This window comes from Gossypium arboreum, chromosome 8 (genome assembly GCF_025698485.1).
Source record: "Gossypium arboreum isolate Shixiya-1 chromosome 8, ASM2569848v2, whole genome shotgun sequence".
NCBI lineage: Eukaryota > Viridiplantae > Streptophyta > Magnoliopsida > Malvales > Malvaceae > Gossypium > Gossypium arboreum.
The window spans coordinates 3,887,415-3,902,574 of record NC_069077.1 but is presented as its reverse complement, the minus strand read 5'-3'; the positions used below and the strand labels follow the sequence as shown (position 1 = coordinate 3,902,574).

Genomic DNA, 15,160 nt, shown 5'->3' with positions numbered 1-15,160 from the left:
CTAGTACGACACTTAGTACCTCATCCGCTTTGCCGAAGTAAACAGTAGTAGTAGAGTACTTAGTACCTTATCGGATTAAACCGAAGTAACAGTAACAGTACGACACATAAGGTGCCTCATCGACTCGAAGTCGAAGTAACAGTACAACACTTATAGTGCCTCATTGACTCAAGGTCGAAGTATCCTGAACACTTCCAATCCTATGGTATGCCAATTATATCCGACTCAGCCCGATACAGTTAATAGGGTATTCAATTCATTTCTCAATTCACAGTAATTAATTATTTTAATATCCATTTCACAATAATCACAAATTCACATACATTCAATTCAATATCAAAACACTAATACTTACCTTAATATCTTTGCATACACATCAAATAATAAAAACAACAATTTAAATGTTAAGTTCAGTTTATAAAAATACAAACCGTAATTTTCGGATTACTCTTCGTCAACCTTCTCTTTTCCTTTCTTTGTCGATGTCTCGGGTTCTTTGTTAGCTATGAAAATAAAAATAAAAATAATTTATACGATTAATACAACACTAATTTATATTGATTAATTTAATTTTTATTCAATTTCTACCTTACTTTCAGTTAGGTCCTTACTAATTCATTCACTTTACTAACTCAATTTATACTTCATTCTTATTCAAATTCCTTCCATATTCTACTTAACTATCTGATGTTCATAATAAAACTCTAATTTAAACTTCTTTCAATTTAATCCCTACAACACAAAACTTAGAGCCTATTTTACAATTTAATCCTTTAATCAATTCTAACTTAAAATTCATTCAATTAAACCCCTAAATTATTATTTTGTTCAACATGAACTATGTTCAAAAACCTAAAAACTTTCAAAACCTCAACTTAATTTCAACAAAACTTTGTTCTAAAACTTCTAAAATATCAAATTTAAGTAAAAAGGAGTTAATTGACTTACCAATTAAAGTTAAAGCTCCCAAATCTTAATTTCTCCTTTTATTTTCTTTTGTTCTTTTCTTTCCTCTGTTTCGAAATGCTTCTGCTGTTCTTTCTTTCTTTTGTTTTCTTTATTTATTTCATTTCTTTTATTCTTTTACTTTATTAACTTAATAATAATATTATAATAAATATCTTATTTATTAACAAATATATATATTACAATTGGACACACATATATTTTACAGTTACCTATTATCATCACCATCCAATTGCCCTTATTTTATTTATTTTATATAATTTAATATTTTAATATAATAAAATCTTTTTACTCTTTTTACTTAATTAAAAGTAATTAAATAAATATATTACAAATGTATAAATATATGCATTACACTTGTACAATTTAATCACCATACATATATCTTTATTTTAATTTATTTTTAATAATAATCATAATTTAATAATATAAATTATAATAATAATGAAATAATAAATATCTATTTAATAACAATATATGTATCACAAATGTAAACATATGTATTTTACATTTGTGCATTATCATCACCATCCACTTGTCATAATTTCAATTTATTTATCATATAAAAATCTTATAATATAATTATTTTAAGTTATATTATAAGATTTTGATATTGTCCCATATACTATCCTAATTGATGGGTTGTGCAAAGCTGTGCATATTGAAGTTCCCAAGAAATTATTTCGTCAACTCTCAAACAGTGGTTTAAAACTGAATGTTTACAAATATGGTGTAATAATTAATGGACTGTGTAAAGAGGGATTGCCAGATGAAGCATACAAGTTTTTTGGGAGCATGGGAGATAATGATTGCTCGCCTAATAGTTGTTATAATGTAATGATCCGAAGGTTACTTCGAAACAGCTATACCTCAAAGGCAATGCAACTTCTTATGAAAATGGTTGGTAAGGGCTTTTTTGCAGATGTATTCACTACCAACTTATTTATGGATCTCATTGTACATTCTAATAAATCAATCTTGCTTTAAAATGTTTCGCAAATTGTGTAAAGATCATCACTTGTACATGTGAATCAGTTTTTACATAACCATTATACAATTATAAAAGATTCTAAAAACTAGAATGAATTTTAGTGTCTATTTTTAATATTGTTGATTTTGTTCTGACTTGTGTAGTAAGTGAGAGTGGTAATGTTAAGAAATGAGGGGAAAACCAATATTGCTTGTGGCTTTTTTTTTTTTTTGCAGTAAAAAATTTTTATTGGCGGAAAACATACGGACCGTTGACATTGAAATCAGTAGGAGTATTGTCTCCGAAGTGCTAATTCAACAATTCAACAAAAGTTAGAAGTGACCATTCAGGAAAGTGCTCTAAAATTATAACCAACATTAGAACGTTTAACTGAGGATGAGCGCTATTGCGCATTGAACAAAATTCCAGATCATCCAATGCAAACGCAAATTTCAAATCATCTAAAATTATATCCAACATTAAATTATTTGTTTCACTAATGATATTTCAGCACATTAAATATGTATTACAGTTTAAAAATAATAAAATAGATTATATATTAATTTTATAGTATTATATATTATGATTTTTAATTCATATAATAATTATATTAAGAATTTTATTAAATTATATATTATTTTATTAAATTATATTTAATAATAATTATGTTAAAATCGTTAAACTATTTATTATTTTTATTAAATTATTTTAATAATAATCTTATTAAAATTTAATAACAATAACAATAATCATCTACCTAAAAAATTCTACTAAGGGAATTCGGTCATTTTAGTTTTTTCCTTATGCTATTACAAACTCTATTCAATTACAAATTCTATTCCATTACAAATGAACCAAACGTACCCTAAAGTTTTAAGTATACATTTGAATCACAATTAGAGTTTCATGTATATAATTATACCATATTAAAATTCATGTATACAATTATACATTAAATCAATGTTTAAGTATAATTTTAAGATTCATCCCTAATTTTATTTGCTATTATGATTCAGAATTTTTCTTTTTTCTTTGAAGTGTGATAAAGTGGCTTATTTATTACTATTAGAATACAGATAAGCAATTGACTAGTAATTTATTAAATTGTGTTGTGAAAGATAGAGAGTAAAAAGTTCATTTAATGTTTATTACTTATTTTTTTTGAATCTTTTAGATTTATATATTTAAACCAGTTAGGTTGGGATTGAAAGGAGAATTTGACTAATTCAATCATCGACCTAATTTTAAAATCATTAATTTTGATTGAGTATACCTCATAGAGAAAGAGGATTGATGGTAGATAATCAGTGTAGGTCTACAATAGAATGATTTTTTGAATTTCGCAACTTCAAATTCCTATCGGCTAGTATTCCACCAAACATTTTGGTCATCCGTCAATGATTCTAAGAAACAAGAGGAACGTCCTCGACATGATATGAAAACTGCATCAAAACCGAAACTTCACCCATTGAATAACCCCAGCGCATCCTCTGTCGGTAATGACCAGTACAAGCCTACAAGCAATAACCAAAATGGTTTTTCGAATTCCTATGAGCCGGCATGGCAGTGATTCTAAGAAATAAGAGAAAGTAAACGAGTTCTCAAACGTGAGAGGCGAAAAGAAAGGTAATGAAATGCTGAAGTCAGAGGTGAAAGACTTGCGAGAAGGCATTGAAATGCTTAAATCAGAAGTTAGAGACATCGAGAGAGGTGTCGAGATACTTAAGTCCTATGGATGGGGGATTCCGAAACACGCCGATAAGAAAAGAGGGAGGGAGTATGTGGGCAAGGTGCAGTTTTAGGCGTTAATGCTTGAACCTTTTGTCTGTTGTTTAAGAGCTTTCCTTTTGAGTTTGTTTTAGCACATATTTGAATATTTGCAGATATATAATTTGCCTTTTTACGAATTCAGATATTACAAATTCAGATCATATTTAAATTCAGATACGTAGAAATTAAAACAACCTCCAGACAACACTTGCAAGAAAGAACAGTCAAGTAAAGCTTACATTCCATTGATGTATAAAAGTGATGATGTTCCTCCAAAAAACAAAGTAATATACACAAAAAGGGGCAAAAATAAAAAAAGATGTTCTCAAATTTACATTCTAGTCAGTTTCCTCCATGAAAAAACACGAAAACCTGGGCTCGAACAAGGTCAACAGCTTTTAGTATATCAGGACTAGCAAAAGAAATTTTAACATAGAAGAGAGAGCAGATTACATATCCGAAAGCATTGTCATGGTTTGTAATACACTACCTGATTAGTATCTTCGTTTTCTACGATTGAGCTTAGTTCCGTAAAGCTCCGACCTAGGATGATGCTGAAGAGGATGATCTAGCTGAAGAAGATTCTCCCAAAGCGACGGATGCTAGCGAAGAAGCCCAAACACGGGCACTCTTCGCACCTTGCTGAAAATTCTGGGTCTTGCATAGCCTCAGTTTGGTCCAAACCCTCCGAACATCGACCATGTGAAGGGCTCGAGCAAACAATTGACTTGTCTCACCGAATATTTCCAAGTTAAATTGTGGAGCATATGAAACCCAAACAGCCTTGAGACGAGACAATACTTTCGGAAATACAAGTAAAATTCCTCTTAGACAAAGATACAACAAAGCAAATACTAAGTAGGGCTCCTGTTTTACTATCTCCATCGGAGACGATTCCTTCCACGACTTTATCATGTATTTATTGTGGTCACCAGATACATCAGGTTCCTTTTGAGTAACGAATTGAACAGGTTCAAATCCTGAAATCCAGGCACTAATGTTAAGAAAAATGTGATAATGTTCAACTCGCAAACTCAGGTTCCTTTTCGAGCTAAAACTCCATTATGCTTTTAAAAGGAAAAAGTGGAAGAGGTTAGACCTTTGGCATCGGAGAGTAAATACCTGTTGTTTTCTCATAAAATTGTACAATCGAGAGGAGATCTTTTGGTCCATTATATCGTACCCTTGATGTCCGGTTCACAATTAAAATTGAAGGCAAGCTATGGATTCCGTACCTTGATAATATACTGTGATGCAACACGAATCAAAGATATTAGTTAAGGAAGTTGTCATTAGATTTCTAGAGGTAGCAAAATAACAATTTATTGGAACAACTGTCTAGCATGTATAAATCACAAACCATATCTAACACTCACACCCGAGTCCGAGTAACATTGATTTGTAAACTGGTAATACAATTGAATATGTGCAGACACATAATTTTTAAGAGAAGCTTTCGAGTAAATTTGATCCTGGTGCACCAAACCAACACTGTAAAACTGACTTGATCTTAAGGATTCAAACATAAAAGAGACCAATTTGTAGCATGTTCAATGTTGTGTCAAACACAAAAAGCAGCACAATTCTAACACCTAATTTTTTGTTCTCCTTATAGCATTTATCCAAAAACATGCCCCCATTAACGTGAAAAAGTTATTTTAGTCGAGAACAAATAAATAAAAAAGGAAAAAACAATTCAATAATTCATGAACAAACAATAATGATGAAAGCCGGATAAAGTAGCCACACACCTTGGTGAAGTTGAAGACTGTTCAACTGCCAGATGCTCTATTTGAGGAAACATGGAACTGAGAATGTCGAATTTCGGATGCAAACCATGTGAAAACGGGCACCACGAAGCGTAAAAGAGCACAGAAGTATAACCATTTTGCTGTTTGGAGGTCAATTGTCTGTCAAGGAAGTCTCCATTAACCTGCAAACAGACATAAGATGTTATCAGAATGTTTGTCCATGAGATATTGCAAGTCATGCAAAATTCGTAATCCTCAAAGCATATCTTACAATCAGATGGAACAATTAGCTAAGCTAAATTATGGGAAAGATGGAAATTTTTTACTAACATAAATGTGATGATTAGAAGAGACTTGGCAAGGAAACCGCATGAACCCTAAACGGATAAGTAGAAAGTAAACAATGCCCTCGAAGAAAGAAAGTAATGGGTATGGAATGAAGAGGGAGATATATCCTATCCCTTGTTCAACTTTTGAGTTTCTAGCCACATCACAGTTGAGAACATCTTTGTCTCATAAAATCAGCCCCATTTGAAAATGCACAACTTATTTTTGCAAATCAATGGAAGTTTAGGGAGTAAATTACGGTTTTAAACAATACGAATTTTTGAAATAGCTAACTGGAAAGTTTTCCATACTTTCAATAGTGCAGAAAATTTAACTAACTATAGCATCACATGGTAGACAAGCTTATGACCAACAAGTGTAGGGTGAAATGGTAAGACACGCTATACTCTCAGGGAGAGAACTCAAGTTCCAATTCTGAAGAAGACATTGTTGGGAGGGCTAGCCACGAACTCCGAAAGGATTAGTCTCCATGGACTGTAAAACGGACATGGAGGATAATTTGGTTACACCAAAAGAAACATAATGCTACAAATTGGAGCATGCATTACTCAAATGGTTAAACACCGGTTGTATCACATACAAAGGTTTAGCATAAGGTTCTTGGATAAGATACATGCTTGCCGGGGCATTGTTCTCATGGATAATACATGCTCCTATACCATCCTAGAAAAGTACTCCTGAAAGAAGAAATGGTCGGAGAGAGGAAAAACGCGGATATATACAATATGAGCCTATGTAAATCTCCCTTTCAAACCAGTATTTGGAGAACAAAGAAGCCTAAGGATTCTTATGATTCTTACACCAACCGATATGAGAATCGCCTACGAACACATTCGATGTTTAATATCTCCAATCAAAGCTTTGCAATACAGACAAAAATACATTTCACTAATCCACCTCATACTGCTAACGAATTGCGTAAAGCTTAAATCCTAGAGCATAAGACTTAAGCAGTGTCTTAATCGTACAACATAGCCCAAAAAGCCTACGTTGCTATGACTCTTTGTTTTGCTTGAAGTACGCGTATTAGACACATATAGGTACATGGATATATGAAAATGATCTTTAAGGACCCTCCAAATAAATTTAAAAATATAGAAAATGAAAATGAATATACCCGTATCAGACACATAACTGAGTCCAACTAACTTGGCTAATAGCCATGAAATTACTAGGTACTATTGGTTTCAACTACATATATTCAATTCAAATCTTCTAGAAGATACTAAATATATTCAAAGTCTTCAAACAAGATTAGATTATATAATGAAATTTTCATAAAATTTGCAGCTTCCTTTCTATTTTCTCTGCTTTATTTGATTTTTACATATTAAATAATACCATTAAAACCCAATACCCTCCAACCATTTAAAAAGTCAACCATAAACCTTTCTTCTGATGCTTCAAATTTTTACAGCTATGAAAAATTCCAGAATGACACCCTAATAATTCAGGCTGAAAATTCAAGTTTTCATACAAATTTCTCTTCTTTTAGCAGAATTAGGCCAAATCATAAATAACTAGAATCAAATTTTTAAAATAAAGAAATAAAAACAATCATCCAATGAAAAATTAAAATTAATGGCAAGAACCCATTTTTCTAAACCAATTCACAAATCAATATATATATAAACAAAAAAAAAATCAACTAAATCAAGCTAAAAAAAATACCTTGAGAGGGGGAATTGGAGAGACCGAAGGAGAGCATTGAAAGTGAATATTTTTAATGAACACATCAGCTTCATGGGAGCAAATAGAAGAACCCAAAACACAGCGTATTGAGCAAAAGGCTGTTATATAGAAGAACAGAAGAAGAGAGGAAGATGATGATGATGATGATGAAGAAGAAAAACCCATTTTGAATTTCGTTTATAAAATAAATAAAAAAAAAGAGAAAGAAAAAAAACACAGAAAATTCACAATAACAAGAAGATGAAGCAGAAGAAAATGGGAAAACTGAAACCCAGAAAAAAAAAGTGAAAATTAAAAGAAAATTAATATAAATTTTGGGAGAAAGAGAGGGAAGGTGGTAGCTGTGTGCTATTTTTCTGGTAGTGGGTAAAAAGAAAAAATCTAATCTTTGGCCAAGCTTGGTTGGCTGTTAATTTTATTAGAAGAAAAAGAAAAAAAAATGGTTTAAAATTTGGACTTTGGGGATTATGAATTTGGAGCAGATAAAATTAAAGATTATTTATGATTACATTTGATGAGTGATGACGAATTTGATGATGGTGGATGGGTTGGTGGTGGGTGTAAAGACTACTACAGAGGTTTTGCTTAGGTAAACAAATATTAAGGAAAAAAGTGTAGAATATTTCCTGTTTTGTTTAACTGTAGAAATAATAATAATTAATAATAACGGTCAAAATATTAGGGAAGGCCCTCTATTTAGGGGTGAATTAAATTTCAGCCTCTATACTGAGAAAATATAAACCTAGTCATTATATATTTCGAAATGAGTTAATTTGCACATTTCTAGATATACTAAGGTTAATCTATCACTTTTTTTTTTTTTAATAAAAGAGTCAAAAATACATTTCACTCAAGTATAGGGCTTCCTAATATTTTCAGCTGGATAGAATTTTTCTTTAAAAATATGAAACTGAGTAATAACGTATTAATCACTTAATACCCAATATGTTTCTTTGTTTTTATTTTATTTTATTAAGATTATATTATTTTTATCAAATTATTTAATTATATTTCATATTTAATTTTAAATAATATACTAAACAGGTTTATAAATAAAATTTAACACTTAATTTTGTAGTTTTTTTTTTTGCACTTAATTTTCCATCTATCCAACTAAGAAAAGTATTTTATGTGGTGGACTGGATTATTATTTATTTAATTCATCTTAGTTGGGTTAAAAAGTTTATTTTTATTGTTTTGAAAAATAATTAAAATATTAATTTTTATATTAAATAGAGAAATGTATATTTTAGACTCTCAACTTGATAACTTGTACATAATTACTATTTTTTCAATTTAACTGATATCTAATTTTAAAAATCGTTAATTAAGTTGATATTTTGAATTTGCAAAAGAGTGTTGATTTGTTTTCTTTTGGGTTTAAAAGTTTTTCTATTTTCTTTAATTATAATTATTTTACTTTTACAAAGTAACAAAAATTAATGTGTAAAATTTTTTATATTTTTAATAAAATATTATTATAATAAAGTTTGAATTTAAAATATTCTTTTAACTTAATCATTCTAAAATTTTAATTTTTTTTATAAATATAATTTTTACCTAAGTATTCGCATTTACAATGTAACTGTGTTATAATTTAATTTTATTCATAATAATTTTTAAAATTTATGTTTGGTATTTATCTCGTATAAATATTAAAATGTCCCATCTTTGAAATAAAAGAAAATTAAAAAAAAGGCACAAATTTTCATATCTAATATTTACTTTTGAATGCAAATAACATAAAATTATATATTTTTATAATATAACTGCTACCTAAAAGTAATGTTTTTTTAATAAATTAAATTAGAATTATGAGTAAAATTTTATTTTAAATCATATGTCAAGTCATTCACCCAAATAAAAGATTCGAGCAAAATTATAGACCCAAAAAATAGGTTTAGATAAAAAAAGTTTGGATAAAATTTTTTGGCCTAGACTTGGCCTAAATTTGTCTAAAATTTTTTTTACCTTCTGTTGTTTTGTTATTATATTGTTATTATTTTGTTGTTATTGTTTGGATATTGTGTAATTCTTATTTTATTGTTAATTTTGTTACTATTTTTGAGACATTTGGTTATTAAGTTGCAACTATCTTGTTTTATTTAAGTATAATTTTTTAATATATTATCAGTTTGTTGAGAGCAGTTATTTTAATATTTTTAGTGTATTTGATATATTATATTTTTTAAATTTATTTTTATATAAAAAAATTTAATATGGATGGACCATGCCGGGCTCAAGTTTAGCATTTTTTATCTGGATCGGACTTCAACAAGATTTTAAACTCATTTTTCGGGTCGGGCCTAAAATTTTACATCTACCTGACCCATAGTAAAGCCTAGTTTCTGACTGTCAAGTAAAATGCATCGATTTGAACCTGTCTGTTGGCTTGATGGTTAGGGTATTCATTGTCCCAAGTATGGACTGAGTTCGAGTCGTGCTAGTCGGGTTGCTATTAGGGCTTTGCCCTCCACTTATAATTAAAAAAAATGCACTGAATTAAGGATAAATATTAAAAAATTATAAATTTATATTTAATTCTTTTTATTTCAACCGATATATTTATATCATATAAAATTTTATAATATTTATATTTAAAAGCAAACTGTTAGGGTTCCCTAACATCTGATAGAAAAAAAAGTGATCACAAAATAATATTTAAAAGGTACCTGATTAATTTTTAAAAAATTTAAATGAGTAAAATTTTCAAAATATATAAAATATGAAAGGTGTAGATATTGATATCATATTACTAATATTTAACTTATAAATTATTAATTAATTTTATATTTTTATTGATGCATTTACCTCATAACATCAATTACTAATATAGATTCATAACAAATCATGATTAGGTTCCAAGTTTTCTTTCAAACTTGATTTATTTACAACACAAAATTATGTATGTCTTTAAATTGGAAAATTAAACCTTTCACTTTCAAGAAAAATATAAAACCATGACCAAAATTCCAATTTCTTGTAATTAATTCAAACAAAAACATATTTGTAAAATCTCTCATTTGCTTGAACAGTATAAGTATTTTATTTTGGTTTAGGTTATTTCTAACACTTTTAAAAATATTTATATTTGATTATGTGTTAAAAATTCGGTTTAAATTTATTGTACAGTAAAAGTTAATTTCTTTCAAGTAAAGCAGTTGTGATATTTATAATAATAATTTTTTTATCAAATTCGTCCATTTATTTTGAAATAAGCTGTAAAAAATATTCCCAACTTTCAACCTACTTAATTATATCTACCAACACTCCATAGCCTTAGTGCCATCTTTATACAATGGGAAACTTGTCCAAAGGAGCTTATACCAAGCTCTTCCTCTATATAAACTCATTCCATCATCAAGAAAATTCTAAACTTACACTTCACTAGTCTTTCTTTACACAAACACTATTATAACTCTCCTAATACTCCTAAATCACTACGGACAACTTTTGACATTTCATATGAATCGCTTCTAACTTCTAACACTACGATGTATATATTTTATCATATATATTGTGTATCATATACAAACAATTATTTTTAATTATTTGAAATAATTGAATGAAATTATTTTTTATTTTTAATAATTAAAAAAAAAGTTTTTTAAGTTTTCATTTCCTTATCCAAGATGTTGACATTTCTTTCACTTGCAACTTCATATTGTTTTGCAGAGAAAATCATGCAAAAGTGGTCAAAATCTTTATATTTAATTTCAAAATCTTAAATTTGTGGTTTGAAAATTGCAGAAAAGTACACATGCAAGCACATGTTTTGAAAATAAGCCTCCTTCATAGATAGATAGATAGATATTTCTTTGAATGGTACATCAACGTTTTTTCTTTTCATTCTTTTCATTCTTTTCAACCATTAATAACCTTTTTGTTTTCTTTACTCGACTAACCATCAGAGTAATGATAAATGATTTGGGTTCGAATTTGAACAACTATCTCTTTTACCATTGGTCAATTTTCTTTTTAAAAAAATTATCATTTTAAATACTAATATTCGTAAGTATAAATAAGAGAGCCAATTTCAAGTGATAAAATATACGAGTTCAAACTTGACTTAAAATTCAAAGTTAAAAGCTTCAGTAGAGCTCTATCTATTTTTATTTATAAAATCTGAATTTGTTTGGCTTCAATATTTGAGTATGAGTTCAAATTTAATTTTTTAAATTCTAGTTAAAAATTGATTAAAGAAAAACATGTGAGTTACTTAAAGTGAGTATTAAGATACTCAAATTCGATTCACTTAATAATTTAAGGTGCTCAAAGCTTGATTTTGACGATTACCACATCAATTTTCAAATTTTTTTACAAGCACAAATATCTTAAGTTAAAATATGTTATTAATCCCTTTAATTTGACAAAAAATTGAGATTTAGTCCTTGTACTTAAAAAGTTACAAATTAAGTTTTTTTACTTTTTCGATGTAATAAGTTTAGTCCAGTCATTTAAATCATAAATATTTCTTGTTAAAATTTGTCAATTTAAAATTTTAATTAAACTGTAATCATATGACATGACAGAAAATAAAAATGTTAAATTGATAGATTTTGACAAAAACTACCAATAGCGATAATGATCAGAATAAAATTTTTAAATTAAAAAAATAGGAGTAATAAAATTTTAACCAAATCTCAAAGTCTATACAAATACAGCATGAACCATGAGATAAAACTATAAAAAGCATGCAAAAAATTATTCATCTGCTTCATTTTTTGCTGTTCAAATGATCAAACATTTTTTTTTGTCTAAACCCAAATTACCTTCGTTAAAGCCATGGGGAAATCTTCAGTTTACAATGCCTCAAAGCAACAATATCCCCCAACTTTCAAACTGTTTTTCTTCTTCTTGCCCATAAGCTTAGCCATCACTAGTTTTCTTCTCATTTTCATTTACATTTACACCACTTCAAAGCTCTCCACCGATCCCCAATCCAGCCCTTTCTTAGAACCTGCGACGAATTATTCTTTATTTGATCTGATAATCCCGGGTTCGACTGATTATGAGACGATTCAGTTTTCGATCGACAATACAGCTGAAGATTTGTTCTTTGATCTGCCCAGAACTTCAAGTTATGCGAAGCAGAATCAATGGTCCCTTGAAGATCTCTTTGGCTTTACTGGTATGTTTGTACGCATGTATTTGTTTAGCTTTTGAATATTATTTTTTTAATTACGAGAAAAAGAAAATAAAACTCTAACAGCAACGCGTCTTAATCTTAGGTGACACTCTTTACTTTCGTTTTCGATGTCCGTGTTTTGAGCATGAAAGTATGCAAAAACCAAGAGTTAACAAATTTTGTTTAGAGAAGTGAAGATAAAATATTATAAAATTTGGGTAATAAAACTAAATATCTTATATTAAAAATGCTTTAAATTAAATTATAAATTTTTCAAAAGGGTTAAAATTATAAATTTTTATTTAATTAAAATTTTAAAAATTAATTTTAAAATTTTAAGGAGGGGACTATAAAATAAATTTTCCATTTAATTAAGGGTCAAACCTCTATTTACCTTTTCTGACTATGTATTAAACATTTATTGATAATAATTTTTGAAATTTGTCTATCGATTTTAATTCAATTGATACTACTGATATTGCAACAACAAAAAAGTAAATTTAAAATTATTTAAATATATTTTTCCTCTAAATTAAAGATGTGAAAATTACGAGTAGAAGTAAGATTTTATAACAAAAATTGGAAGTTTTTAGACCCATCAAAATTAATGGAAATTTTAGTTAATTTTTGCAAAAGTTTTAAAAATTATAATTAAACTCCTTAATTTTTAAAAAATTCTCTTTAAACCTCCAAAATTTTAAAATTTTAATTAAACTTCTCAAATTTCTTTTAAATTTTAGTTAGACTTAAAACTTAATGTCCAATTCAGCCACTTTACTAAGATTTCGGTATGAAGTATGTAAAAATCTTAATCACAGCTATTTGATTCAAGTAGAAAGCAGTTTGATACTCATTTAAGATTTCAATCCGACTCAACGTTAGATTTTAATCAAATCCAATGGGAGCTAACCTGTTTGGTTTTTTTTTTTTGTCAGGAAACACTCTGAATAACACACAGATCTATCATGATACAGATGTATTTCTTGAAGATTACAAGGAAATGAATAAGAGCTTTAAGATATTTGTTTATCCCCATAAACCTGATGATCCCTTTGCAAATGTGCTATTGCCTGAGGATTATAATCCCGAAGGTCCCTATACCAGTGAACTTTACTTCAAAAAAGCTCTTTTCAACAGCCATTTCATCACCAAAGATCCCAATGAAGCTCATCTTTTCTACATGCCTTTTTCCATTCTTCATCTGCGCCACGATCCGAGAATCGGCCCCGAAAAACTCCGAGATTTCGTCAAAGATTACATCTTCAACATCAGTCATAAGTACCCTTTTTGGAACCGAACCGGCGGAGCCGATCATTTCTACACCGCGTGCCATTCGATCAGCGAGATCGCGATGGATAAAACCGTCGAAGCTAAAGAAAACTCCATTCAACTAGTTTGTACGTTGACGTATTTTGTGACGGGCTATTTCCCTCACAAAGATGTCTCATTGCCTCAAATTTGGGTTAAAAAGCATGACCCCGAAACACTTGTTTCATCCAAAAGGTGAACCTTTTCGAACTTTTCAATTCCGGTAGTACTTGCGGATGTAACAGATGCTATTTTGGATTACAGGAACCGACTAGCTTTCTTTGCAGGGCGAGTAAATTCCCCTGTAAGAGCAGCTCTATTTAAACACTGGGTCAACGACACTGAAATATTCGCACATTTCGGTGGACTCGAGACCAATGACGGCAAAGAACAACTCCGTAGCAAGTTCTGTCTTCATGTCAAAGGGTTCGAAATAAACACGGCGAGAGTGACCGACGCATTGCACTACGGGTGCGTCCCGGTGATACTTGCTAACCATCATGATCTCCCTTTCACTGATATACTCAATTGGAAAACCTTCGCGGTTGTAGTGCATTACATGGATATACCAATGTTGAGAAAAATACTACAAGGGATAAGCTTTGAAGAGCTTTCATGGCTACAAAGCAATGTGATGAAAGTGAGGAAACATTTCGAATGGAATGTTCCAGCACTTGATTATGATGCCTTTTATATGACCATGTATGAATTGTGGCTCAGAAAAAGTTCAGTCAGGGTTTGATTAAGTGCTTCCAGGGAATTTATATGAAGATTCTTATCAGCTTTTCTGAAAATATTTTATTTTTTTACCCATTTTTTTATGATTTCGGTATCCGATTGTAATATTGGTATTGGATTATTTCGGATTGTGAAGATCAATTATGATGGTTTCATTCAACTCCATGAAAATAATTTTTTAATAATAAATTCAACTGTTGAACCAACACGGCACACACTGTCAAAAGAAAACCCGACACAGATGACAGACCTGACCTAATTCAAGCTATAATTTCTTAATTTTATTTTGGGTAAATTACAATAAAAGTTACTCAAGTAAATTTTTTTATAATTTAACTATTTAATTTTATATTTTTTGTCACTAACTAACTACCTGTAATCATTTTATAATTTTTATAATTAAGCAACTAATATTTGTTTTACTAATAATTGAGTGACTATTGATGTAATTTACCCAATTAAATAAAACAATTAGTTTCAATTTAAAGA

At 29.1% G+C, this 15,160-nt stretch overlaps 2 protein-coding genes across 3 annotated transcripts; one reads left to right on the top strand and one right to left on the bottom strand.

Moving 5' to 3' along the window:
• Positions 1 to 3,914: 3,914 nt before the first annotated feature.
• Positions 3,915 to 8,106, bottom strand: LOC108467862 (5'-adenylylsulfate reductase-like 5). Of its 2 annotated transcripts, XR_001868922.2 has the most exons (5): positions 7,477 to 8,093; positions 5,458 to 5,639; positions 4,829 to 4,953; positions 4,197 to 4,686; positions 3,915 to 4,078 (listed from the first exon to the last, which is right to left on the bottom strand). XR_001868922.2 is itself a non-coding variant. In XM_017768674.2 (4 exons), exons 1-4 carry the CDS (start codon positions 7,660 to 7,662, stop codon positions 4,250 to 4,252), a joined length of 930 nt encoding a protein of 309 aa, XP_017624163.1. In that variant the 5' UTR covers positions 7,663 to 8,106; the 3' UTR covers positions 3,915 to 4,249. The 2 variants fall into 2 exon arrangements, 1 of the variants encoding a protein (XP_017624163.1); XM_017768674.2 differs by having other exon boundaries at positions 3,915 to 4,686; positions 7,477 to 8,106.
• A 4,042-nt stretch (positions 8,107 to 12,148) lies between these two features.
• On the top strand, positions 12,149 to 14,845 carry LOC108469351 (probable glycosyltransferase At5g25310). Its single transcript, XM_017770242.2, has 3 exons — positions 12,149 to 12,628; positions 13,561 to 14,128; positions 14,198 to 14,845. Exons 1-3 carry the CDS (start codon positions 12,283 to 12,285, stop codon positions 14,673 to 14,675), a joined length of 1,392 nt encoding a protein of 463 aa, XP_017625731.1. The 5' UTR covers positions 12,149 to 12,282; the 3' UTR covers positions 14,676 to 14,845.
• The last annotated feature ends 315 nt before the right edge of the window (positions 14,846 to 15,160 follow it).

Bases quoted from the DNA above. Each gene is read 5' to 3' on its own strand.
- LOC108469351 (XM_017770242.2), top strand. From the start codon at position 12,283: ATGGGGAAATCTTCAGTTTACAATGCCTCAAAGCAACAATATCCCCCA. The intron at 12,629-13,560 runs GTATGTTTGTAC...TTTTTTTGTCAG, and splicing joins AGATCTCTTTGGCTTTACTG to GAAACACTCTGAATAACACA. The intron at 14,129-14,197 runs GTGAACCTTTTC...TTTGGATTACAG, and splicing joins ACACTTGTTTCATCCAAAAG to GAACCGACTAGCTTTCTTTG.
- LOC108467862 (XM_017768674.2), bottom strand. From the start codon at position 7,662: ATGGGTTTTTCTTCTTCATCATCATCATCATCATCTTCCTCTCTTCTT. The intron at 5,640-7,476 runs GTATTTTTTTTA...GTCTGTTTGCAG, and splicing joins CTCCAATTCCCCCTCTCAAG to GTTAATGGAGACTTCCTTGA. The intron at 4,954-5,457 runs GTGTGTGGCTAC...GTTGCATCACAG, and splicing joins CAGTCTTCAACTTCACCAAG to TATATTATCAAGGTACGGAA.